This window comes from Bombus pyrosoma, linkage group LG2, assembly GCF_014825855.1.
Source record: "Bombus pyrosoma isolate SC7728 linkage group LG2, ASM1482585v1, whole genome shotgun sequence".
In the NCBI taxonomy this organism is placed as follows: domain Eukaryota; kingdom Metazoa; phylum Arthropoda; class Insecta; order Hymenoptera; family Apidae; genus Bombus; species Bombus pyrosoma.
This window is the reverse complement of record NC_057771.1, coordinates 10,865,529-10,893,521: the sequence shown is the minus strand read 5'-3', so window position 1 is coordinate 10,893,521 and position 27,993 is coordinate 10,865,529. Positions and strand designations below refer to the sequence as shown.

At 47.1% G+C, this 27,993-nt stretch overlaps 1 protein-coding gene across 4 annotated transcripts; it reads left to right on the top strand.

Moving 5' to 3' along the window:
- Positions 1–348: 348 nt before the first annotated feature.
- On the top strand, positions 349–23,890 carry LOC122572811 (LIM/homeobox protein Lhx5). Of its 4 annotated transcripts, none has more exons than XM_043738315.1 (8): positions 349–1,986; positions 5,934–6,126; positions 16,602–16,834; positions 18,993–19,193; positions 20,229–20,470; positions 20,701–20,986; positions 21,428–21,595; positions 22,796–23,890. In XM_043738315.1, exons 2-8 carry the CDS (start codon positions 5,954–5,956, stop codon positions 22,909–22,911), a joined length of 1,419 nt encoding a protein of 472 aa, XP_043594250.1. In that variant the 5' UTR covers positions 349–1,986; positions 5,934–5,953; the 3' UTR covers positions 22,912–23,890. The 4 variants fall into 4 exon arrangements, with proteins under 4 accessions (XP_043594250.1, XP_043594232.1, XP_043594261.1 ...); XM_043738297.1 differs by having other exon boundaries at positions 18,972–19,193; XM_043738306.1 differs by having other exon boundaries at positions 1,912–1,986; positions 5,937–6,126; positions 18,972–19,193.
- The last annotated feature ends 4,103 nt before the right edge of the window (positions 23,891–27,993 follow it).

The window sequence follows — 27,993 nt, the reverse complement described above, 5'->3', positions numbered from 1 at the left end:
TCACAAAACGAGCTTCGCGATAAGGTTATGTCTCGTGAGTCGAACAGAGGGCGCGTACACACATGCATACGGACAGGTATGTGTGCTATCGGCGCGAATAACGGAGCGAGCAGGAAAGAAGATCCGAGGAACGTCCGCGGGAAGGAAAGCGACGGTTTAACAGGAAAAATAAAAAAAGAAGGAAAGATGCCGTGGCCTGAGAGGAGGATCAGGTAAAGGCGAAGAACCGAGAGAAGGAAGTAAAGGAGAAAGGAAGAAGGGTAAAGAGAGAGAAAGGTAGACTATCGAGGGGGAGTAGGAGCGGGGGAGGGGGGAGGGCAGAGGGATACGTATTTCGCGGGCTCGAGTGGTAAAGATTCTCTGAAACCTGTGGCATTTCGCGAGGTACTCTTCTGTTCGGTATACGCCGAAGGGGGATCGATAGCGCGTCAGAGACGAGGAGAATCAGGCGGCAGGCTATTTCGAGCAACAACACGGCGGCAGAAGCAGCAGAAGCAGTAGCAACGACAGAAGCGTCCCGTCCGCCGCCAGAGATCCGCAGCCATTCCACGGCCATGTCTGACGGCGCACGGGGTTGGCTACGCCCGAGCGGGGTCTAGCCAGCCAATCGGAACGGAGCGCGAAAGGTCCCGCGCCGTGGTCGTGTCCAATGGGCGTAGCCCGTTGCAGCTAGGCGCGCGACGTCTTGTCCAAGTAGAGGGGGGCCCTCGCGGTTGTCACAGGTGCAGCCAGTTGGCTGGCGAACTCGAGGCGAGCGTGCTCGAGGATCGTCGCGTTTCACGTTTCGCGTCGTCGATCAAAGCGCAACCGTTTGTCCGGTAATCGTTCCTTCCACTCGTACGCATCTTCCTCGGTCCACCATCTCCATCCAAGTTACGTTCAAACGTCATCGTTTACGTCGATCCGTGAAACGCGATTTAAATAAAAAGAAAGAAAAAACAAAAAAAAAAAAAAAAGAAAGAAAAAGACAAATAACCGGAAAGAGTGCGGATCTCGAAGGAGAGTACGTTGGCAAAAATCAGCGCGCGACGCGTGGTTGCTTGCACGGCGAAAAGTAGGCAACGGGATCATCGCGCGAAGGTAAAACGCGCACAGCGGCTCTTGATGCGGCCCGTCGCGCGGACGCGCACGTCGCGTCTGAGAGATCTGTCGCGATACCGGTCTCATCGGCGCCATGATCCATCGCGGAGTGTCTAGATCCGAAGGGAGAAGACGATCTTAACGCGACACAGGCTTCATCACGATGTGCCGGCGGTACCGGCTGATCAGCTGAGGAGACACACGGACGTTGAAACCGTTGGAAAATCGAGGATCGAAAGCTCTCCTAACCGAGCGATCCCTCGTCCAATTCTTATTAAGACAAAAGAAAAAAAAAAAAAAAAAAGAAAAAAGAAAAAGAGAGACTGAAACGTCCAAACGTTTCAGCCTCGAGATAAAAGTCAAGCCAACGTACGAGTTCCAACAGTACGGAGGAGACAAGACGACAACGACGACGAATCATCTGTAACCCGACCAAGTGATTAACGAGAAACGTGGCTTTACGTTAGACGCGGATAAACGTAAGATAACGCGGACGCGATTGAAAACTGGGAAACACAGGAACAGAACTCGGGAGGAAAAGAGGAGCGAAATTTGTCAAAATATCGAGTGTGTGCTGGGAAAAAAACTGGCAGCCAAGGGGGGAAGTGTGAGAAGTGCGATTTAACGGCCGTTGGGATAACACCGCAGTAAAAGTGGGTGCACTGGGGCCCTCGGGACCGTTCGGCCGATACGGGCCCGTGGAAGGTGGGCCTGGTGGTGGTCCCGGGCCCGGCAAGGGAGTGGGGACAGGGGTGGCCGCAGTCGCGGCTGGGGAGGTGGAGGGCTACGGGGGTGCCGGGGGCGGGGGAGGGGGCCCCGGGGGGGTTGGTACCCCCCGGATAAGGGTCGCGACCCTCAGCGGGCCCTGCTGCGCACCCCTGCCCGTCACCCAAGCCTGTAACATAGGTAAGTAGATCGGTTTCAGTTTTACAACGTCTATCTAATATACGCGTTTTATTCGTATCGGTCGCTTTCATGGGAAATCAGAGGAAATTTCTGCCGAAACTTCGAATTATTTTCGAAACGTTCACGGAGTCGTTTTCGGGCTGGTCGATTGTTTTAATTTCGAAGTTTAATCGGAAGGAAGAACGCGCGAAGCTTAACAGCGAGGATTTGTTTCGTTTGTCGTAGAATTTCGCGTACGGAGGATATCTAGGAGAAACGTTTCGAGGATTTCGATGGATGAATTTATCTTGGCTCGCAGGATCGTGCCAGAGTTTTAACGGAATTTCGTCCAAGCTAACGTCAAAGTCGTCGGTTCGTTGGTTTTTGGGAACGCGCGTTTCTAAGAGATCGCCGTTGCTCTTCACGAGTAATCAGTTGCTTTACGGTCTTCTTTCGTCGAGAAATATTTCGATTATAAACAGCGAGAGGATCGGAGGATAACGTTGGTTTAACACCTCGTAAGCGCCGGCGCCAGGTCGGGCTCGCGTACGCACCGCGGAAGGTCAGAGGGTTTTCCTCACGGACTTCTCGAGTTTCGAGCCGAGAGAAACGGTCCCTATGATATTTTTCTTCCTCTTTTTTCCTTTCGTAGACAGTAGAAACGCCGTTCGTTCGCTTATCGTGATTGATCGTACGGTAATTTGGATGTCATAGGAATGCGCGTTTTTTATCCGCGGGTGATGGATTGTCCCGCGGTTCGGATCTAACGAGGATAAATTTGCCTCGGACAGGGTCGAACACTCGTCGAAATACGCGTCATTGTGCGTAACGAACGACCGATTCGAGAAAATCGTAATCCTCGTCGATGCAAATGCGAACGGGACTACGCGCGCTCGGCCGACAGATTTCTCTCTGACCTCGCTAAGAAAAAATGAAACGAGCCGCGAGAGAAAACGGATCGTTACGGGTAAAAATTACCGACCGATAGCGAACGAGTTCACGAGCCAAGCTACATTACGGTAAAAAGAGTGTAACGACTTCTATGAGAAATACACGATTTAAAAGATCGTTGAGAAACGATCGATTTTAAGTGACCGATACGGCTATCGAATTTTAGCGACGGGAAAGTAATATCCATCGTATGTTAACGTTCCGACGACAAACCGATAAAACAAGTTATTTTATTAAGTCTAGTAGCAAGGCAGAGTTATCGAATGAAAATGAAAAATCGTCGATAGCTGTCCGATACCGTACCGAACCGTTTTTCTTTTTCTTTCTTCTTAATTAGCACAATCCGCGCTTCGAATTTCCCCTCTACTCCTTTACGTCCCTCTGATGTTTCATTATGCGGCGTCGTATTCTTTCCTCTTATCCTCCGTGGGCTGCATCCGTAGATAGCGCGAGAACTCGAACCGCGGAAGGGTTTAAGAGCGACGCATTAGCATATTCCGAAGGGGCGAGGAAAAATATCGACGTCGAAGGTATCGGATCGCGTTCGACTCGACGGATTTGCGTAACGTCGCGATCCTATCGATTGCCAATTTCACCGCGAGCTTTACGCGTTTTACGTTAATCGTCGTTCTCGTTTCTACAACTGTTGCGCGTACGAATCTTCGCTCAACTTGCGAAGTTGCGATTCAAATTTTTCGATAGTCGCAGCATCGTTCTTCGCGCTCGTATCGACGTCAAGTTTCTGCGAAACGTTTCTACCCTTTGCAACGTGAATACGGAAAAATTCAAACGTTAAGAAGAGAGCTAATAAAGAGAGAGAGAGAGAGAGAGAGGGACTTTTTGATTGGATAAAGCGATCCTGGCGAAAGGTGGCACGCGTTGTACGGTTGATAGAAAAGAATCGGATTAATGAAAGCCCGTTTCCGTTCGGGCTTTCGTCTCACGTACGCTGAATCCTAATCTGGTTTCGACGATTCAAGGAAATCGTGCCTCTCGTGTCCTCCGTTTCTTTTTCACGCGCCACGGCCGTGAAATCGTTTCTCGCGGTATCTGATTTAACGAATGGAAGGTGAACCGCGTTAAGGAGATGTATTTGAAAGACGTGCGAGCTATCTCTTTCAATCTCCTTCGTTATACACGTACATTTTCCATATCTTTCAGCGGAACGAAAACTTTGTCAACTTTTTCTCTTCCCTTTACGGTTTATCGTGGCAAGTAGATTTTCCGGATCAAAGTTTTCAGTTTATCGGGGACGTGCATCGCGTGTTTATCGCGAGTCGAACGTTTGCGATCGTATTCGGTTCGAGCATCGCGTACAACTAGAAAATATCCCGTGGGAACTGGATTTTGCCGTAGGAATTATATTCCCGTGTAAGTCGATTTCGCGTGCAAACGATTTAAATCTCGAGGTAACCGCGGGGTGGTTCGACTCGGTGGTTCGGCTCGGCTTTCTCCTTTTTCTTCTCGCCCTCCCGCAAAACGGAGGGAGATGAGATGCGCAAGGTCAGACCTTAAGGGGTGGGAGAAGGGTTGCTAGGTTGACAACCCCGCCGGCAGGGAGGAACTCCGCCCATTGGCGGAAACCGCGAAAAAAAGAGAGGAGCGAACCCCCTAGAGGGTTCAGCAATGGCGAAAAAAGAAGTCAGAGGTCGCCGGTACGAGAGAAGAGGAGGGCTACGTGGCACCCAACCAAATAGACGAAGATAGAAACGGGCAAACGAAGTAGGCGAAGAAAATGTAATAGAGGGCAATCTCGTCCGCCAATGTTAATTAACAACGAATTGTAATCATCGAGCGCCTCGTTCGGCCAACGATACGCTCGCTCCGTGGCTATTGACAAACAATTATGATACTATAAAGATACAAGCGCGATCATTAAATTTGATGGCATAACAGATTACGTTGTTCCTTCGGATATCGTCGCCGTACATCGTCAACATCGTGTTATTTAACTTTCCCATCATTTTCTGCCGTTTTCTCTTTCAAAGAAATTTGTCTCCGGACAATGGCGTTTTACCAACTTACGATACGATACGACAAGCTTCTTTTTCCTTATCGTTCTTTTTATCTTTTTACTCTATCGTCGTGGCATATTGTTACCGATCGTCTTCGAGTCTTATTTATTATTTTACTCGTCAGGAAATACGAGTCGTTTGTGCGAGATGTAGATAAGGCTATGTCGATACCAACGACGAGGAGGTTGCACCGTGTTGCGGCTTGCTTCTTCGTTGCCTTTCGTACAGTTCGGTAAGCTGTGCGCGGTAATCAAAACGTTCGAATGACAAAAAGCGTCGCTGTATAACGCGCAGTTTGTTATGCACGTGCGCAGCCATAGCAAGTACGGCCGATTTTCTTTCGCCACGGAATCTATAATCGAGAACGTTTTAAACCGATACTGCGCGTGTCCCGTTTTCTTCCACGATCCTCCAACGTTCCTCCGATTAAAATGTCCACGCCGCTGATCGAACTTTTCTACCGTGAGAAATTTTCTCGAATTTCGCGTCGAAAGAAACGCTCGATGTTCCAAATGTGTTTGTTTTTCCTTCTTTTTTATTTTTTTCTTTTTTTTAATTTCGCAACGACGCGTAACATCAAAGTAGGGTATGTACTCTGATAACATACACACACACACACACAGACTGAATGCCAGTTGAAACACGGTGTCGCAGAAATTTCCTCGTTTTCCACGTTTCGTTTTTCGGACGATGACGCGGGCGTTCGAACGTGCGCGAAATTAAAACGCCTCGTCAGGTCGCAGCAGCGCCCGTTCCATCAACTTTTCCCGGTGCTCGACGTTTTCACCTGTACCGGTATTTTTCTGTCCAATGCCGCCGCGTTTTGCCAACGACGTAAATTCGCTAAATTCGAGAAAATGAACGCTCGCCGCGGCCAAATCCAATACGAATGAATTATTAAAAATCCCGTTCCCATACATCTAGTATTTATTTGAACGTTAACCACGTTAACCGATCTCGTTAAATCCTCTGTATTCACAGATGCTCTCTTTCTTTTCGAAGCAGGGAGACGTGGTCTGGCGATGATCCTGTCATGTGCAGGATGCGAGAAACCAATTATGGATCAGTACCTGCTGAATGTTTTGGACCGAGCATGGCACGTCGAGTGTGTCCGCTGCTTCGATTGCAGAACCACGTTACAGGACAAGTGTTTCTCCAGGGAAGCGAAGCTGTTCTGCAGAGAGGATTTCTTCAGGTAGGTAACTTGCCTACGCGTCCATTGTCTATTCTCGCCGTCGCGCTTCTGCGTTTACGCGCCCTCCTAATGATTAATAAACGATCGTGCCATTGAAATCGTCTTATTCGATGGAACAGAAGCTGCTACGACGAGTTTAGAGACGAATGCTTGTCGAATATCGATTGGACGATGCTTTATCGCGTAACCAACAAGACGACTCGAATCGTCTCCGAGGGGATATCTTCGTATCCCAGTAGATTTTAGATATTTGAAGGTACGCGTTTATCGATTTGGAACGTTTGATCGCTGTGAATGCACCGCGATGATCGTTATTTTTACCTTTCGAGTTATAAATTACTATTAATTATTATTACTATATAAATTAATCTCAACTTTGACAATTCTAACGCGATATTCGAAACTTGAAACGTATTTCGAAGATTTTTTCCAAGCGTGCAGCAACCGTATAAGTTGATTAATTGCTTCGACCGTGTAAGAACCTGTGCAGGTATTCGAAATAGGGAAAAAAGCTTCCGCGGAAACGATACAAACAGGTATACCATTAGTTAGCGATTCGTCAGGCCAAATCGTCTCTCAGCTTGTCCGTACGTACCTGTAATTAGGTTTCTATTATGGTTGTTGCCATCGATAGAACGCAACACGATCGATCGTTAGAAAAGTCACGGGCCAGTGGCTTTTTCTCTTGTTTTCTTCGAACAGAAGAGCGTACCGGCGTCGCGACAAACTGTTCTCTGTTTGCATAATTAAGTAAACTGCCGTATCACAACTGGTACTAGTCCGTTTACACTGTTAGGCAAAATCGAAAGATTTACGATCGATGCATTAGCGGACAATCGACGAGACGTTTATCTTTCCATCTTTCTTACACATTGTCTGTTTCCTTTTTTCTTTTTTCTTTTTTGCGCTCAAACGCGTCGACGGTGGAGCAGCGTATAACCCGAGAGAAAAAGCATTTCGCGACGAATGGAAAGGAGGCCTTGACATTTTCCCAGACAACTGCCGCGTTATTTCACTCTATCAAGCTTCCGAGCAAAAATCACTCGGTCGATCGAGAGCCGTTCCGCGAGCGAAACACGCCAGCGCTATCGCGATTCGTTACGCGGTCCATCGACGTTCTATATTCGTCCTACTATATCCTCTGGCTGGTAGTCGATTTCTTGGTTCGCGATTCCACAGACTTCGTGACTCCTGTTTCTTGCCGCGTTCCGAGGAACGAACGCGCAAATAATATCGATACCTTTCGATCGGCTCTCGAAAGCCACCCTCTCGTGGCGAATTTTCCATCTTTCGTAAATCGCGCAAGAAATAAAACTGACGATCAACGTTACGAGGAAATCTGCGCTTCGAGTTTCCCTCTTGGTTCCGACTTAACGATCAAACGACAGTGAATCTGTATTTTCAAAGTCGGAAAAGTAAAACGAATAGTTAGGTTCGCGCTGGAAAATCGAGCACCTAAAACTGGAAGAAAAAGAGCCATGCGATATGGTTAATCGTTGTTAATCTAGAAACGATCCGTTCGCGTTTGTCCCCGATGATTCGCAGATAGAATCAACGTATACCGTTTTATCGGCTTGTCAAAATCCGCCCTTTGTTCTGTCGAGTCTTCGCGACTTTACGCGAACGACGATCGACGAGGCAACGTTGACGCGTTGACCGCCAGACGAATTTTCCACGGTTTGCCCAAGGCGCCGACGTGAACTTTTCATTGTGCGATGCATATTATGTTGAGATATTATTCGCAGCGAATAAAATGAGTTATAAAGTCACGCTTGAAGCATTTTTCGTGGTGAGGGCCACCGGTCACCCCCACGGCGTTCTAGACAATTATTACGATTGTCCTTTTTTCAAACAATCGCGCCATGTACTTTTAATATTTGCTGCGTCGCCGGTCACCGGTGGCCCCCACGGCGCTATAGTCAAATCGCGTGCCGGTCACCCCCATGGCAGTCAACGCGTTAAGAAGCTGGTGTTTTCGATCGAACCAAAGAATCGCGAATCTATGCTTTCAGAGACGCTCGCCGGGTTTATTCGAAAACCGTGCGAAACTAACGCAGAAGCGACCCGCTCGTATTTGTTCCTGGTGAGTCAGAGAGCCGAGACGAGACACGGAACAGGATCTTAGGAAGATCGTCGGTCGCGTCGTAAAATCTTGTTGCGAGCGTTGATTCACCAACTTCCATCGAATATTTATAGCGTGGTAGTAGAATTAATGATCGCTGGTTCGAAGGATCTAGTCGTCTCGGATAAATCGCGCGAGCAAAAGGAGAAAAAAGCGTGACCGGTGTTCCAATTTGCGCGATTATCAGCGCGGAGGGAGCGAGCTGTAGTCGCGGAAACTTTTCGTTCTCGCGAGAGCGACAAGTTCCGTGCGCCGGAGGACCTTGACATTCGCGCGAGGAACCGATCTGAAGGCGCGAACATCGGTTTGCGCTCTGCGCGAAACGATTCTCCTTGATTTTTACGTCGGATCACGATCTCGGGAGGAACTAGCGCGAAGAAGCGGCAGCGAGTCGCTTCGATTGATCAGCGGCGCGGACGAGAAATGTGGAAAGTTTTACGGCGAACCAGCACCCAGGCGACGGTCATTTTTTCTCTCGATTTTCGTTCCTCGTGCCGCGATCACGGAGCCTGCAACATTGTGTCCGTCAGCCAACACGTAACGAACCGGAGGATACAAAGGGTCGCGTAAGAAGCTAAAAATCGTAAAAAGCCTGTGACGAAAGTAACGAATCGTGGCGCGCGAAAGGGTTGCAGCGTGGCGATACGTGAGGGACTCGATCGAGGATGATGGTCGTGTGAAAAACAGTGATGGTTAGGAGGAGAAATCTTTAGTTTAACGCTGGTCACGCGTAAGTGGAAACTCGATTATGTTTGGATAACGAAGATGAGGATTGAATAACCAAGAATTTTCAGCGGTCACCGACAAACTTTATAGATAAAGATCGTAGATAAAGTTTCAAAATATGCAGTTCCAACGTCATTTCGATTATACCAGTATTCTGTATATCATTATGTATATTAAAAGATGACGAATTTCCAGCGACAATGAAGAATAGTCGCGATCACTGGGTGCGATAGGTGAACGCGACTGTCCTTGTTTACGACGAAATAAAATAGCGACAATTATAATTTTAATAGATAATTTCGAGATCGTTTCTATTTTAAACAACAGATACATTAAACTAGAACGAATAAATTTCCATTGGCAGCGAATGACAATGACGATCACCGGTGCGATAGCGAACGCCACTGTTATTGTTCCTGTTTACGAAGAAGTAAGACCGTAAGAATTACCTTGCCGGGTATTTGGAGATGCGTTTCTCTTTCGTGACTTCTGGAAGCGATGAACGATCCCCTTTGTAGCCAAAGATCGCAGTACCGAGTACACGCAGAAAGTGGGGAGGGCGTTTAAAGGGGGGCCCTTTGATACTTATACGAACGGCTGTATAACGAACGTGTTGTATACTTTACGAGGCACTTTGCATTTCATCCCGATGAAAAATTCATTAGATGTAAGACGAACGGTTGGCTACGCTCGAGCGGCGTAGAAAAGCTTTTCGGGTCAAAAATAACTCTCGCTCCGGCGTCCCGTTAATTAGCGTTATCCTCTTTGCTACCGTTACACGTCGTGCAAACGTTCGATCGGTGATAACGCACTTTTCTTTTTTCTTTTAAATCAGCCTTTAAGATCCAACTTGCTCGCCGAGGCGAAAGTAGAGGAAATCAGAACGAAATTTCAAAACGTGCAAACGCGATATTCACCGGCGAACGTGTTCGCAAACGGCGTTCGTACGACGTGCAAGTCTACGATCTTCTGTTCGAGCGGTTGGAACAAGTTCGTCGACGACTTTCGAAACGTACAAAAATATTTTATATATCGATATATCGATGTGTTTCGATAAGGTGTTGGTAGGAAGCGTGGAAACTTGAACTATATCGAACACGTTCGGCTATGTCGAAGTAACTACTTCAGGAAAAGCTCTACACCTTTTTCTTTCGTATATATGGAGACCGCTGTTACGAAGGGAATAGATTTAGTGAAACAAACAAATTCGAGATAAGGAGAGGTTCGTATTATCGTGCCCTTGAATGTACATTTTCTTTCGGATTACAAGGTCCAGAAATAAGAGAGCTATAAGTATATTTCTATCGCTGTTTCTTGCAGTCTTCGGCTAGAACTACAAGGTTAACTGTTTGGTAATGTCCTTTGCCGTAAATATATGAACCTGCTCTCCCTACCATAGCTTCTTCTTCTATTGTATCGTAACACACTGTAAGAATGAGCATCTGGATCAGCGTACACTATACTTATACCTATACTTATTTCAATATATTTTTCTATTACAAGTTCATCCACTCGTTCTTCTATCAGTCAACCTCAACAGGCTACGATACGCGATGCTAACGACCAGAGTTCGAACGTCGATACAAGTTCGCGATATTGCGAATACGACGAGAGAAACGAAACCTCGGCAGAGACGCGTCTCGTCCGTTAAATTTTCTACCGATTATTTTGTTTTTCGCGTTTTACACGTCTTTGAACGATGGGACACGTACTTTGAATTTCCTATGTACGTCCGAACATCCGCTGTCTACCGACCACGAACTGTTCGCCAAGATCGATGAGAATACAGGTTGATAGTGGAAACAGACACACCGATATCTGGAATTCTGCACAGCTACGAAAGAAAGGGAGGGAAACAAAACGAAAGTAGCAGAGTCTGAACGACGAAACCGGTAAACGTAGCAAGAAGGTAGAGCGGAGGAGAATGCCGATCGATTCCCACGACGACGCGACGAATCTATCGATGTCGTTCCTCCAATCGAACTGTCTGTATCTCCCACCTACTTTCAACGAATCGCTGTTGGGAATACTGTAACACCTCCGGGAGGTCCGAGGTATCGGTCGAAGGAACGGTACGCGCGGTTATGGTAACCGGCTCTACGAGTCGCAGCAAGGTCCTTAAAGGTCGATAATGGCCCATGGGGGCCCGAAAGGGTCCAGGATCAAAAGCACCGATGTCCCCGTTTCAGCGCCGCCTCGACTGCCGTAGCTTGCGGTCGATGGCCCGGTGTGTACCCACCAAGAAATTATTACCTTAAAATATGGTCCATGCCGTCGTCGAAATACGCCCGATGAAAACATTAACTCGGGGCTAGGGGGATGGCGGCGGTGTCACCAGAGAGCCGAGACTAGCACCCTGCTAATAGTCGGGCAAAGAGTTGCCGAGGGACCGGATTTCGCTTGCTCCAGAGTCTGTTTCTTTAAGCGGTTACTCTCGTTGCCGGGAATATTCGACGAATTAGTCCACGTTTACCGCGGACGCGTGTTTTTACCGAACCGTCGTAGCGAACAAGTTGCGAAACGGATATAATCTAATCTGTAAATCGAAGAACGCGATATCGAAAATTCAGCGAGAAGCTGATTGCAATTTTTTGTAAATTTTGTAAATTTAATTTCGTTACGCGGCAACGCGATTAATGCTTGTTCATCGTCAGAGTACGATGGTTACGTTATTGTCCCGTTTCTCCGAGATTATTCGTTGCGAGAGGACGACGTAAACGGTAGTAAATTCGAAGGAGAACTTAAAGAAGAAGCGTTTATAATATCGTTTTTATCTACTTTTCGGTTTATGGAGTTAATCGGCGAGTCCTCTGAGCGGCACGTATTTCATTGTTCCGTCGTATTTGTTAGGATGCCAGTTCGTTGAAAGAACGCATCCGCTGTAACGTCGACTGCGCGGAATTATCGTCGCGTGTGTGATAATCTATCGCGGTATTGATGGCGGCGACTGGTATAGCTACGAGAATTTTTTTTTTTTTTTTTTTTTTTACAACGAAATAAATCATAAGGCGTGTCGTAACCGAGCATTCGCGTCGAATGTCAAGCATCGAGAGGGAAAAGAAGCGATAATAAATGGATATTGTTAATAACGCGATCGTCCAACGATACGGATCGATATCGTTATTTTCGTGAAGAAAGAAATTCAATCTGGAGCCCTAAATATCTAACGATAGATCGAAAGTTGGCATTAATTAACAGTCGTATCTTGGGAGCGACTCTCTAAACTGAATCTACCGTTGCCTGGTGGCCTCTTTCCAGTTGGTACGAGGTAAGTTCCGGGCCGCGGGGGAAAACAGACTGAAACTAGACGATGGACTCGGTTGGAAATCAAAGCAAAACGATCGAAGCCAATCATAGATCGGCGCGGCTTTTCTCGGGCCGGTTCGAAAGGGCGCCGACGAGTGGTCTCCATTGTCCTTGCTTTCCACCCGCGGTGCTGGCCTCCTCGGGAGTAGACCCGTCGAAACTCGAACGTGGAAACATTATAAATGCGGCGTGACGCCCGCTACGAACCGTAGGAGAAGTTTGTTGGGCGTGACGGGGCCGGCGCGGTCGAGAATAGAAAGAGAAACAGGGAGAACAGAGAGGGAGGTAAAGAGCGAGAAAAAGAGAGAGAGAAAGAGTGAAAGAGAGAGAGAGAGAGAGTGTGTGTGTGTGTGTTTGAGAGGGAGGTATGGAGTTGTTTCCCTTCCAGGAAGGTTCGGCAATAGTATACATATATCGCGATGCGTATTCATACGGGGAACGTTTTTGCCAACCACCGGATTCTTGCGTCACACTCTCGAGACAGGCCCTCGTTCTGTCATACGTCGTACGTAGGTCATAAGTAGTCGCAGCTTTTTCCTCGCTCGTTCTTTTCTTTCTTTTTTCTTTTCTTTTTTTTTTTTTCACCCACTGCCTTTTTACCAATTAGCCGATCCTCGTGACGGAAAGTCCAACTACAATTACGTAAGCAGCGTGGCGTAGTAGCGCGAGTTGCTTTAACGACTCGTTTATCATGTTGTTACGCGCGGTATTTACCCGGGAATTGTTGCACGGAGAAAGTGGCACGAAGCCGGACCGATGTACCGCGAAAGTTCGATGAAGAACGAGGATGAAGACGAAAAGGAACGGCTGCTGGAACTTTATGCAAACGGCGTTTTACGGTGTCGCATAGCCAACGCCGGGGCATTAGCATAACTGTTATGAATCGTTTCTCAAGCATGCCTTCACCCCCTTCGGACGGTAATCGACGATATTTCACGAATTAATCGGCGCCAGCTTGAAACTCGTCCCGACAACCGGACCGCGCCGTACGCGTTACGATCCATCTGCGTGTGATACAGCGCGATAAAGCGAAAATCGCGTCGGCTCGCTTGCCATTCCGCCGTACGATGGAATTGCCAGTGGAAAGACACCTTCTCGTTTTGCTTCTTCGTTCGTTCGTGAAAATCGTTCGCAGGATAGCCGAATAGGAGAGAGACCGATCGGTCGAATAGCGGAAACGAGCGTTTGTTCGCTCGCGCCACTAATTGGATTCGGTTAATTAGACTCCCGCCTGGCGAACGATATCGCCCGACTGTTTATTTCCTTTAACGTCGTAACCGAGACGTCGGCGCGTGTGCGCCGGCGATGAGAACCAACAGCGGTGAGAAACAAGGAAACGACGGTACAGCGACGTTCACGACGTCGGTCGGGTGTTTCTAGAAAAATGGCGAATGCTATGGTAATTAACATTTTTTCGATCGATCGAGAGGCGCGATTCGACCCGCGCTTCAGTCATCATCGTTCGATCGACGTTCCATCGTGCGCCGAGCAAACTTTCATCCGAGGATCGATACGTCTCTTTCTCGTTCCTCGCTTCTCTGGCCGTTCTACCTGTTCCGTTTGATCGGTTTATCGCCAGGTTCACGAGGCGTAGCCGCGGCGGATATGGTTCCCTCGTTTCGTTCGATTCGATTGGGAAACGACGAGAACGTTGCGACGAGCGTCGTCGCGACGAACGGATCTAGTATACCGAAGGGAGCCGTGTACGCATCAGGGTCGTAGAGGACCGTGTGGAACGAACGCGAACCACATACATAAACTCCGGGTTCCGTGGCAAATCGTGGCCCGGACCCACCCCCTTTTTTTTTATCCCAGCCCCGCTGTCCTATATTTCTTGCTACACGCCAGAATTCCTGGCTCTTTACGCTCTCCTCTTTAAGGGAGCCCGAAGCCCACACCCCCTTCTTCTGCCTCTGTCCTCCCCTTCCATCCTGCTGACCTGGTCGCCCTCATCGAACCGCTTTCTCACACACGAAAGCACCACGTAAGCCTTTCTATTAATGATTTTTACGGCCGGCCTCCGTTTCTTTTTCTTCCACGAGGAAGAAAGGACCTGGACCGGGCTGCTGCCCTTCGCGCGCGCTCAAAAACAAGAAAATCGTTAAGGGCAGACGCGCGTCCAACGAGCGAGAAAGCGAGGATAGGGAGGGGGGGGGGGGGGAGGGAGGAGGTACAGACAGGGGCGAAGAGTAGAAAGAGGAAGAGAGGGATAAGGAGAGAAGGAGCCGGTGATTCGGTGACGTATGCATTCGGGGAAGTTGACACGGGATCGGCTAATCGCTATAATTAATTAAATAATTCCTGTAATTAGACTAGAGGGATTGCACCGCGAGGCGAAACGCGCAGCGTCGGACAAGGATAGACGTGGCAAACGGGAGGACGAGTTAGAAGGAGACGCACGGCGCGCGAGAGAGGGAAGCTCTGGCAGCGTAATGACCGTTGGTCAAGAAATATCTCTGGCTTCTGCTTCCGTGAGAAGATTGTTAGGAACTGCGCGTAGGACTGCTAATTTGGACAGGTTGATGAATAGTTTGAAAAAGTGTGCCGGTTGATTATAGGATATTCCGCGTAAGTACTTCGCGTAACAGCTACGGACGATCGTGTCGATCGACAAAAGGGAATCCTTGTAATTTATACTTTCCCCCCTGCGTTTCTTCTTTTCTCTGCTTTCCATTTTAAGCAAACCAAAACGACGTCGATGTCGCAGCTTGGTAAAACGATGCGCCGCTTACTCGCGGTTAATTAACGTTCGCGTCTTAACGTCAAACGGAAACGACGATGGAAGACGCTGCTGCAAATAACGAACGGAGATTCCGTGAACTTTCCTATCGCGTTGCGGTGATAGGTTTTGCCTGTCCACGGCTCGATAATAATAAAATAAGAATCGACGACATTAGCGCGATGTAGGTCGCGGGTCACGTTGAACGCTTCTACTTCCGGTCGGGAAACGCGATAGCAATAAAATAATAGCAGTGGCGAGGGTGGCGAACCGGGTCAGCCGACATTATATGCACGGGCGACAGGAAAATTCTGGCCTACTGGGAGAGCCAGCCACGGGAATTTGAATGCGCTTGTTCCGTAGCCGCGTTCCGAGGCCGCGTTTCGAAGCCGCGTTTCGGTCAGAAGTGCAACGCAGGCATCGATTGAGATGTATTTACTTTCGAAACGCGGCTGCCCTAAGGGACCGCGGTAATTGCTATAATTAATCGCGTGATTCCTGTAATTAAAAAGATCGGAATTACTAACTGGGAAGTAACGTGGCTCCAATGCTTCCGTAATGATATAGTCGCGGGAGGATCGGTCGGACGAATCGTTCCGGCTAGATTTATTAACTCGCTCGTGAACCGTGTTGCGGCCATGCTGGAAGACCACGGCCGGTTCGACGCGTGTTTGCACAACGATCTTTCGTTTCTTTTTCGAGCAAATCGTCGGTCAATCTGCTCCGTCATTTTTTTTCTCTTTTTGCTCCGTTTTGTTCGATCAATCCTGTTCCATTCGGAAAAACAACGCAGTTTACGACGAAAGAAAGAGAAAAACGAGAAGGAAGAACGATTAATACGAAATTAACAAGTAGGACACGGCGGGAGTAAAGGAGTAGAACGAAAGAAAGGAAAAAAAAAAGAAAAGGAAAGCGAAAATCGAACAGGCGCTGGCTGGTAACCGCGACGCGCTTTTACAGCACCGAAGGGTTTTAACTTTTTATGCCCTATCGGGACGTTAAAGTCCCATCTCTTTAAAAGCGCCATATTTCTTTTATCGACGTTTGCGAGTGGAGCGGCTTAATGACAGGACTTGTAAGTTTCGAGTCCAATAAACGTCGCCGTCGTACAACATTGACTTTCCTTTTCGTTCGTTCGTCCGAATGGCATCGACGAGTGTCCACGTGTTCGTCGTTACCGATGCGAAGCGGCAGAAAAGGAAGGAACAAAGGCTACGAAAAAAACAAAGATCCGTCGTACTCGCGACGATCCTTACGGCGATCGAACGCGTATAAATCGAAGGAAAGTGAATTTTACGTATCACGGTTTTATGTCGTTGCGGACTAACGCGTTACGTAATATCGGTGCGGAGGATTAAGAAGAACCGAGCGAAGATGAAAAGAAGAAACTCGACGGTCGAGATTCTTGAAGGCGCGTCGAGAGACACGCGGCTACGGAAAAACCTCTGCGCAAGATTAATCACGAGGCGTGTTCTCGAACGAGCGAGGTGACGCGTGCGCTCGTTATCCGGTTTTTCAGCGCGGCCGACGAATCTAAAAGATTCCCCGGTTCTTCGTTGTTCGTCGTTATTCACGTGGTTTGTCGCGGCGTTCTGTTTCCAGGCGATACGGCACGAAATGCAGCGGTTGCCTCCAAGGGATAAGCCCTCAGGATCTCGTGAGGAAGGCGAGGGACAAGGTTTTCCACCTGAATTGCTTCACCTGCCTGGTATGTCGGAAGCAGATGAGCACCGGAGAGGAGCTTTACGTCCTGGACGACAACAAGTTCGTCTGCAAGCAGGACTACCTGTCGGGCAAGCCGCTGCCGGACACGCATCACGTGCACGGTCATCATGGTGAGTTACAAGTGTCATTGTCCCTCGTTATCCGCCGCGAAGAGAACGCAGCATCGCGAGATATTCACGATGCTTTGTTTCGTTCGTTCGCTCTGAATCCGATTTGCGGCATTGTACAATACGCGCGGTTGGCTCGCGGGACGTTATCGATTGTACCGTCGTTTATTCTATTCTGCGAGCTAGGGACTTTGTACGATTTAAAACGATCGCGATTCTCCTATGGAGAGTAGAGGAAGTCGATGTGCCGCCACGTGCTCTGTTACAGCCTATCGCGACCGTTTTGTAATTTCTATCGCTTTGATCGTCAGGGGGATGCTTATCTTCGCCAACAACTGCTTCTAAGAGGCTGACCGAACTTCCAACAAGTTACACCTCGATTTTTTGCTTTGTTCCCTGGCCGTAGCTCCATTCTTCCATATTATTCTCCAAGTTGATCTTATCGTTTCGAAGATTTACACACTCGACGGGGATAAATTCGTACCTTGCGCCGTCGTTTTCGCGCGTAGGAAAATAAAGCTCGATTACAGGACGATCGAGATTCTTGATTTTCTTCATTCTTTTCTTCTTTTTTCGAAGAGAAAAAGGGGGCCAAAGAGATGACGGCTAGTCAGGGTGGGAGCACAGTTCAACGCGTTCAACGCCCGAGATTTCACGAAGTCGAGCTGGTTCTAAAAAAGGGAGGCCGGGGGTAGGTTTTTCACGGGGGTTTTACCCCCGTGTCGGAACGGCAAGCTGTGAAAACAGCGTGTATGTAACCGACCGTCAGCTACCGGTCGAAAGAGAAACAGAGAAAAGGAGTCTAGAGAAAAAAGGGCGAACGCGCGAACGAGAGAAAGGGAGACAGAAAGAGAGAGAGAGAGAGAGAGAGAGAGAGAAAGTAACAGCTCGGTTTCACGAGGATCTCGCCGGTGTATAAGCCGTGAAACGAAAACCGAAAGGTCGTTAGGCAGGGGCAAACCTTTTGTCGCTTCGATGCCGACGTCGAAACCGCAAAATGTCCGGCAAACTCGTTTCTTTTTCGTTTTCTTTCGGATGACAGGAGCCACGATACTTTTTTCCTTCTTCGAGATGCGAATTCCGCGAGGCGTCAGACCGTTCTAATCGTTCCGTTGACGTGTCGTTGCTCGCGATCAGTCTCGTCTCGTTATAGAAACGCAAAAACTCGATGAAACGTACGGAGGATTTATATTGCCCGGACGAGAACGTTTTCCAGCGTTAATTTCCGTAGCGCGTTCGAAGAAGCAACCGGCTACTTGCGAAAAATGTATACGCACAGAAGGTGGACAACGATTACTCGTTTCGATGATCAAACATCGTGACGTCCTGGATGTTCCACGCGTTTCCGATATTAATCTCTATCACGGTGCAGCTATTTGTCAGTTGTCGAATTCACGGTGATCGTCTGCGGCGAATGTGAAAAGCGCAGCAATTACGCGACGAGCGTCGATTAATCAGCAACGTTTATTGATAACTTTTAGCATCTTTCGTCGTTGAATGCGCGACACTGCGGTGGGAAACGCGGTGGAGGCCGGGGAAAATTGCGAAATTTCGAAAAATCATAATGAACTGTGCCGGCGCTGGTACGCGCGTCGTATACGTCCAGAAGTGAATAACCGTAATCACGTTTAATTGCTAATTTCGTATGGAACATCGACAAATTTACTCGTCCTGCTGATAAATTATGTTCTATTTACTATAGCGGATATTCGCTGCTTTGAACGTCTAAACTTGACGTTGATCGACGCAATTATTTTACACAAACGAAATTTTATAGACGCGATGATAGTGTGCGACAGCGATCACGATTTCTTGCGTCGTTATTAGCTATCGCCTGTTGTTCCGAGGCACGCCGTTTCGTTAGTTTGAAAAGAAATTCTCTGTGTTTCGAAACGTTGCTCTCTAACAAGAATAAAATCAAAGTAATTCGATCGAATCACTGATTTCCAAAGGAATTGTAAATCTTTTCTTCTGAAATCTAGTGGTTTCCTAAACGTTCGAAGCGTAAATATATTCGAGGCTCGCGTAGTATGTAACGAACACAAATCATTGAACAGAAAAGTGACTGGTGCTCTTTTCCAAGTCAATGATTCGACGAGTGATGTGATTAAAACGCACGATTCGGATCGTTCACGAGCAGAATCGTCCAACCTGTCGACAGGAGGAGACTCGTTGATGGGTTCAGGATCGGAAGACGAAGACGAGGATGGTAGTGCTCACCATCATCACAGTGGTGTCGGTGGCTCTCATTTGGGACCTCATAATCTGGGTCCAGGTGGTCCTGGTGACCAAACGGTTGGTCATACCGGCGATCTACCTCTTGGAAGCGATCCTTGCAAGCAGGAAGACTCCGAGGATCAAGGTAAGTGTCATTTCCAGCGTAACACTTTCCATGGTAAACGTTTAGATCGTTCGTTTTACGCGAGCGAGCGATTAAAAACTGATCAAAGTATGTCGAAACACGATTATCAGAAATGACTATTATTGTTACCGCGACAAACTCGATTTTGAAAGGACGATCGATCGGCACCGACTAACGACTTAATCGCGGCCAATCTTCCCCTTTCGTGGAACCCTCGAGCGAGGGTGGAAATTCAGTGGCTTGACCTGGAGCGTCAGTACGAATTACTAAGCGCGTCAGGTCTTCCCGGTCTATTATTCGCTTCTGCTCTTTTATCGCGAGCGCAACAATGACCCCTTCCCTTTTACCTCTCTCGAAGCACCGGGTACAAGCAACTTCTATGCTTCGGCAAGAGGAAAAGAGGGGTGTCTTCGAGAAGGGTGGCCCCTGTAGCACGGTGTGACACTGTCCAAACATTTTCTTTGTCCCGTGGTTAAGACCTCCCCGGGTATATATAGATTATCGTGAAGAGTTGGGCTCGAAAACTACGTGTATAGGTGTGTGTGTGTGTGTGTGTGTGTGTGTCTGTGTGTACGTTATATGCGTACACATTGCACATCGTTCGTGTGCACACCCACACATACACCTCATAGAGTGTAGCTTTCGAGCGTAGAGCAGCCACACGATAATCCGATGGGGGTTTCGTATCGCTTCCGGGGGATTGGCTGCGATTGTTGTTACCTCGATCCAGCCGATCCAAATTCCGAGATACGTATATTATGCACGCGTGTCCGTGTCTATAGATTGTTAAGAAAGCGTCCGCGGAAAACAGAAAAGAGAAGAACGTTGCTATTCATTCGTAGTGTAAGCGGGATCCCCTCGAGACCTCCGCGCAAAGGGAAATATTTAGAATGAAATTCTAATCGGCTGCTGATATACCGCGAAACCGGTGAAATTAGGCTGAATAATCAAGGGCCACTTGTTTCGCGAGAAACAAGCGTTCACCCTTGGTGTGTGGGATCGATTATTAAACTGCTTTGTTTGCATTGGCCGAAGGTTCCCTGGACGGAGATCCCGAAACGAGGGATAGCCAGACGGAGAACAAAAGTCCAGACGGCGGTGCCGGTGGTGGTAGCGGCGACGGCGGTGCCGGTTCGAAGAGGCGAGGTCCGAGGACGACCATAAAGGCGAAACAGTTGGAGATTCTCAAGTCTGCCTTTTCGTCCACTCCGAAACCAACCAGGCACATCAGGGAACAATTAGCAAAAGAGACTGGCTTACCTATGAGAGTGATACAGGTTCATAAAATCTCATTCTTTCGTACTTACGGTTGCCTGCAAGCAACTTTAACGCGATAGTTTGTCTGCTACGTTTACTACGTTTCTGTCGTACTACGTATTTCGATAGTTTATGCATAGCAGCGCGAGATTCTACCTTCTTACGACGAGCAAACGAATTAAAAGAGCGATTTCTTCCCATAAGGCCAGTAAATTGAATGAAAAACAGCGGGTCGTATGGGTGTTCGCAGGTCTGGTTTCAAAATAAGAGGAGCAAAGAGCGTAGGTTAAAACAACTGACGTCGATGGGCAGGAGCCCGTTCTTCGGCGGCTCCAGAAAAATGAGGGGCTTCCCCCTGAACCTGAATCCCGGTGCTTTGGGCGGCGAGGACGGACCGCCGCCCGGTTTTCCATATTTCGGCGCGGAGAAGTTTGAATTTGGTTACGGCGGGCCCGTGGCATTTCACCATGAATTCTTTGGTGCTCATCCGCCCCCTCATCCACATGGACCGCCCTTCAGTGGACCAGGCAATCCTGGTGAGTCTTGACATTCGATTTCTCTGCGAAAGCTCTTTCTATTCCGTTCGATTTGTCTTCACTGGGAAAGATCGTAAAAGAAAGGAAAAGAAAAGAAAGGAAAAGAAAATGTCGTTCGCGATCGGTGATTTTATTTTCGTGGCCAGCGTAACACGGCCGATCAATGACGCGGTCGTTGGAAGGTCGTTGGAAGAGTTTCGAAACAATCGCCGCTGAAATAGTCGATTCACGTAACGCGTAGATATTCCACGTTTTACTTCGTACGATCTATTCATATTCCCGTTCACGGAATCGAAAGCAGAACCTTGTCTCGAGTTCTATCGCGACTATAATAAACATCGTAGCGGGTAGGTAGGTCGCGATAATTATGACAGCCGGGTTCGGAGATAGCAGGCCGGATACGATCCTCTCTGAATAGTACACGTAATCTGTTTCTGACAGGTTTGGACCCGGCGAGTTTAGCGGGTATGGCGGCCGCAGTGGCGGTGACAGGGGAATATCCACCTCCGGGTGCGGGAGGCGGCCCTCCGGAATTTCTCACGGGCCCTCCTGGACAGGGCCCCCCTGCACCTCCTAGCGGTAGTCCTGGAGAGTTCCTAGCACCTTCAGGTACGATTAGATTCTTTTGAAAGGCTACGCCTTTCTGACCACTAGAAAATTCATTCTTTATCCTTGCTGTACCTCCGTCACAGTCATTTTCTGTTTCGTTGATTATATTATAAGTACAAAGGTAGTCACTAGTATTATAGTAAAATTGCGATACGACGTAACGAGATTTCGAAGCAATAGTATGGGGTGTTAGAAACATAAACTTAGCATTATTATTAGGTCAATCCCACGAGTAATATCGTTTCTTACTCGCTTCGAATTCCAAATAAACGCTCGTATTATGCTTCGTTCGTGCGTTTATAGCAACTTCAGCCTTTGTTTCTTAAGGAGTATCATGTGGATCGATATTTTTCGCGTTAAAAGAGGTTATAAAATACGCGTCGGCGGAAACCATTCTTGGCGAGCTATATAAACTTTAAAAAAGCGGTATAACTAAGGATATTGTTAGAAGCAATCGCCAAGCACACGGTGACTGTATCCTGAATGTGAGAGAAAGTCGAAAATGGTTTCTAAGCGGCAACAAGCGAGCTGAATGATTTTCTTTGATTCAAAATCACAAAAGTTTGTCGAAGATAAAATGGAAAAGTTAATTGAAAGATGGGAAAAGATCAATGACATGGATGACCAAAAATAAACGTAGGTATTAATTTTGTCCACATATTCGGAGACAAAAAACGACGTTATTTATGGGACGACCTGATATAACAGAGATATTCGAAGTGAAATACACGAGAGACGGGGATAAAAATAAGTGGACATGTAATTGAAATAGGTATCGATGAAGTTTCGTTAAATCCGGCCGGTTTACACAAATATGTAAATATTAATTTCTATTATTTACTAAATAATCTATGTACTATAAGGCTATGTAATAAATAAAACTCAAGTATAACGCTAGTACTAAGATCGATTAAATTTCATTGATACCTATTTTCCCCATCACATATTTTTCTCTTCGATTCTATGAATCGAGATAAAGTGAGACGTCTATCTCGTAAAGTAAGATATACAAAGGACATGAAGTATAATATCTCGTAGACGAATTATCCCGTAAAATCAGGATCTTTCTAACACTCCATAATGTTGGATGAAAGACGAGGTTGGTTTCGTATCTTTTCCTTTTTTCTTTCGGATCCCACGTTTCTCGGGATAAATCGAAGCACCGAAAGGAACCGATTCGATGGGTTTGATATTTCTCAGGTGGAGCACAGGGTAATCCCAGTGCCGGTGGGAATGGTGGCGGTCCAGGTGGCGGCGGCGGCGGGGGTGGGTTCCTGGAGCCGCACCAGATGCAGAGCGAAGGGCTGGCCTGGTAGTACGAGTTTTAATTAACGTTCATTTCTTTTCGTGTTTTGTTGCTTTCCATCAGCCGAGCGAAAATCGATCGAGTTTCGGCGAAAAATCGACCGGTCGCGCGCACCTGATGGAGAGACCGTACGACTTTGTTCCGGCTCCAGAGACTTTTGCCCGCGAACAAAATGTGGTGAGAGTCGTTCACGTCGAGCCACGTCGATTTTGCATCTTGTACGTTACGTTTCTGTAAGATACGCATATGATAAGACGACCGATCGTTTAGCTTCGTTTCTTTCACGGTTATCATTGTCATTATTAACATTATTATCTGTATTATTATTATTATTATTATTATTAATATTATTATTATTATTATTATTATTATTGCCGTTGGTCAAACACCAGCGCGTTACTATTTTATTATTATTTTTATTATGATTACGAATCATTAAATATTATTATTAATATTATTGTGTATAAAATTTCGAAATGTCCTATCGTGTAATATTATACCCTCCCTGTTGATTAATTTTCGACGTTACTTTAAGAGACATCCTGTAGATATCTGCTGTTCTACACCTGAGAAACACGTACGAAAGACACGTAAAAGATCATCGGAAAAATAACACGACGTACATCTGGATATACGTAAAGAGACACAGCAATTACAGAATACGAACAGGTACACCGCGTACAGACGACACACAGTACACATGCGTAATTCTACACTTAAAAACCGCTGTACTATTTATCAATAAAGTATAAATATAAATAGGAATGTGTAACCTGTAACTGTTAAGGCGGCGATCGATGTAAATAAATATAAATCTGTCTTTTTTTGCGGGAAGCGCGCGATACAATTAGTTGACTGATTTCCGTCACTGAACTGTGTAATTGTAACTTGCATTACCAACGTCTTACGAGAAAAAGAGACACGCCGCCACGATGCATAATGATTATAAATATTATTATAATAAACCACCTCGTATTTCCGTATACGTACAGTTGTGTGCATTTCTTGCCTTTCGTTATCTTCTTTTCTCCACCTGTAGAAAAGGTTGTGCGAATAGAAGTCGGAACATCGGAGATCACAGAAGAATGGTAAGTAAATTTTTGCGTTAAAAATAAATAAATTGATATACAGTATCTTACGAGAGTATTCGAACACCCGTGAAAACGATTAACGAATATATATTTCCGTTATAACCATGTCCGATCATCGTGATTACGTTGGAAAAGCTTGAAAATCTGCATATGATATACAAAATATTTAGCGCAAGTATACGTTTCGATGCGCGTTACTTTTTTACTAAACGTTTTGAAATCTCAAAATATGTTACGTTACAGCTACGATATACAAAACTTTTCTGCGTCAAGCGTTCGAATACTTTCGTCAGCCACTGTATCACGGTTGCGCGACAAAATTACATTAGAACAGCCTTCGCATCTTATTTTTAAGTTTCTCAAACTTGTCGTCGTAGTTGTTAAACCTTCGCGTTTGCATGGCGAGGATAACCGAACGTTTATTCCTAACACGTTTTCGTCCCCATCGAAATCTCAGTTTCTTTCGTCCCCAGTGGGACAAACACCTGAGACTGTCGATACTCGAGTCTCGAATACTTTAGCCCGCCACCCCCTTGAATCGCTGTCCGCAAACGCATCTGCGACTCAGGGGTCCTAGCTTTGGCCTAACATCGTTAACGGGTGCAATGTCGTTTTCCACGTTGGAGAGGGTGCGGGAGATTCGTTTTCCTGGACATCTGGTGAATTCGATTTTGATGTGTTTCTGCCCTCCGGGGGTTGTACGGCTCCTCGGGGCTGCAACTCCGCCGTTCCCGTATCCCTGACAGTCCCATTGGGGACAGAAACGTTGCCGTGCTACGTCTCGTCCGTGTGTTTCGAGCGTTGCAAGCGTGTGTACACACGTGCTATCGACCCCCGCGCGGCCGCTCCTACAAGTGTGTCTCCCTTAAGTACTTACGTAGTGTCTGTGGTCCGCTGTCACAGTTTACCATCGTGTCCCCAGGTAGCTATGTATTTTTCAGTGGCGCGAAAACGTGGTGCCGCAAACGCGACCGAGCACCTCTTTAATATTGCAGCGAACGTTTGTCTTCCTGACGAGTTTCTGGGACATGCTCGTTGACTGGTAACTATTTCTTCTTTTTCTCCTTACATTCTGCCAACGTGTTTATGTCTTCTTTCGTATCTCCTCTTCCTCTACACGTTATTCCTATTCGTTATATACGTGATTCGTCTTATAGACGTTATGGATGGATTTTCGGCGAACTTTGAAGCATTCGAAACGATTCAAGAATGTTTCGTGATAAAGGAAAAGACGATCATCGAGGTCCTCTCGCACGGATTTCGAGTAACATAACAGCGAGATTTTAGTTAATTACGAATTATCATCACCGATAGATCGCCGTACGCGAAGAATAATCAACGACCGTGGTAATAAAATTAGAGTATCGTTGTTAATTAATTAGTGACAGAATGTATAAAAATAATGATATTATCGAATAGCGACGTTCGAGTAAATCGCAGAAATTGCGAATAACCGTATCGATTCGATTCAAAATTAAATACGAAAGACGAATTCGCAAGCTACGACTCGTCGTTCGTCGATTCATCAACGTTGTTAACGAATTAATACACTCCGGTGCAAGAGTTAGCGTAGCGGCTAGTTGCTTTAAAGTTAACGACAGCAACGATCCGAGGGTGAGATCGTTTTTCGCCAAAGCGTCCTCTAAATCTTTTCATCCCTTGTCGAGCTACGTAGCCGCGTCCTCGCGGGAGTTTATCGTGGAATTTAACCGGATAGAGTACCGGCCAACGTACAGCGTGTGTACATTGTAACAGCGATTCGCAGGGCGAAGGGCGTCAGCGTAGCGTGTAATACGTGTCCTGACGGATCTCTTGCAGAAGATCCATCGGGAGATTCGACAGATGCGTGCCCGCCTCCGCGCCCCAGGAACTACCGCGGGGGTCTCGCGGGAGTCTTGCAGAGACAAACCGTCCCAGCGGGTCGGTATACACCCTACCGTATCATTTTCGTTACCCTCTCGTTCGCGTAAGGAGCATTTCGGCCACGAAGGAATTCTCGCGCAACGATTCTTCGAATTAAATCTCGATCGCGTTCTAATATGTTCGATAATAACGTCTCTAACAAGGAAACTATCTGCGTGACAATATTTTTTCCATCTATCGTAGCAACAGATGGAGAGGATTTTCTATTTTTAAAGGAGCAGAACATTTCAATTTGCATCAAACGTGCGAAGAAGCAATGGACGTTGTCTCGAGAGTTTATACATTTGATCGTTCTGACATACTTGTCAGAACGGCGGTTCATTCCAACACTCGTATTCGCTCGCCTAAACCGTAGCCTTGTACGTTGAACGAATGTCGAACTTGTAGTTAACACTTACGTAGGCGACCAGAAGTTGGCCGACAAACGCGTAAGAAGCTTTAGCGTTTAAAACTTTTGCATAAATTACGACGCGAAAGTTTGCAAGAGGTTGCGAGTGTTTTCATTGGGAAATAAAAGATCGTTGAAAGAGATATAGGAACGATTACCAGGGTTGGCCATACTGGAATTAAAGGAGAACGCGAGATGCGTTTGGAAGACCAAGATGCGAAGAAGGGGATCGTGTCACAGTCGAAAGCGTTCCGAACGCTCACGTGCCGGAGCACGTGTCGGAAAACAAGCCCCTGTCGTGCAAACCCTCGTGTCCTTCTTCAATCATTACGCAAGGAGGCCTTACAAATCATGGCGGGCTTACCGCGCACGTTCCAACCCCAGCGCTCGTCACCGGCACGAATTAACGTGGCAAAGCTACCAATTAACCCTTGCTGTTGCCGTTTGATCGGCGCGATTTCCTCGGGAAATCAGCATCGATTATACCGTACGTTGCTTCGTAACGTTTTCCAGTCATCGGCCGTCCGGCTCGTATCGTCCCGTAAGAAACGACAATACGTCGATACGAGTCAATTACGTGTCATTGAGCGTCGTATAATTTCGGATTATTTGTCTGCCTTTGAGAAACCTTTTGAATCCCGTCTATTGTCGTATACGCTTCTGATTCGATTCTTCCGCGAACCGACTGTTCTTGGAAGCGTATAATATTCGTGGAGGAATATCGGGACGACGAGCGGATGTACAATGGAAACGTCTAACGGCCGTTGTCACCGATCGGAGACGAGACGCGGATGAAACGTGTCTTTTTCGTGGCGCGTAGACCGACTTATTTTCGTCTCGCTTCAACCGGACAGACGGCAGAAGTGTCCAGAACGACCTCCTGGTGTTCAGGCTGGGCTTAGGCTAATCCGAAATCCGGATTACTCGTGCCTCAGCTGGTCCAGTCTTACGGACACGTCGTGTAACAGCGATAGCTGTTTCCTTCTTTTTCTTTTCTTTTTTCTCAAGCATTAAAGGTCTGGATCTTGGCCGTATACGAATTTCGTTTCGGTAGGAAAAAACTGGCCGTTCCATCCGTTTCCGAACTCCACGTTTCTCGTCAAGAAGAAACGATCTGCATAAATATGCTTATGCTAATTGCTCCGGATTGTCCGCCCGTTGATCCGTAGATCTGCTGAATCACGTGCACACACGCACGCGGTAAGAGTGGCCCTGTAAGAGTAGCTGGCCGGAACGGAAGTTCTTATGGCATTCCTATTACCGAGACACCCGGCGACGTATGTAAATAACGTCGCTATGTGAATCGCTTTATTTTCGCGTGTAAAGTATCTCCCTGGCTTATTCGTCGTATACGCGTCTCGGGTTCGGTGGTACGGCGCGTGTATGCGAATTTTAAACACGCGAGGAATTTTCAAACCTCGTCCAGTGTAAATAGGCGTCGAAATCTTCCGTTACGCGCGTATCGTATTAATACCATAAATTGTAAGTACGATCGCCGGCTCGTTTCTTTTTCTCTGTGCATTTTAATTTGACACGAAGAACGGCGAGAAACGTCACGTCACGCGTCTTTCCTCTTACATTTCTCAGTCGTAGTCGCGTGCGCGTATCTACCCTCTCGGCCCGCTTATCGGTACTTCCACCCTGCCTCGGTAGCGAGATAAGTATTTGCTATTTAAAATACCAGTCCTCG

Excerpts from the sequence above, each read along its gene's own strand:
- LOC122572811 (XM_043738297.1), top strand. The coding sequence starts at position 5,954 with ATGATCCTGTCATGTGCAGGATGCGAGAAACCAATTATGGATCAGTAC. Across the intron at positions 16,835-18,971 it reads TCACGTGCACGGTCATCATG|AATCGTCCAACCTGTCGACA; the intron begins GTGAGTTACAAG and ends GTTCACGAGCAG. Across the intron at positions 20,471-20,700 it reads TACCTATGAGAGTGATACAG|GTCTGGTTTCAAAATAAGAG; the intron begins GTTCATAAAATC and ends GGGTGTTCGCAG.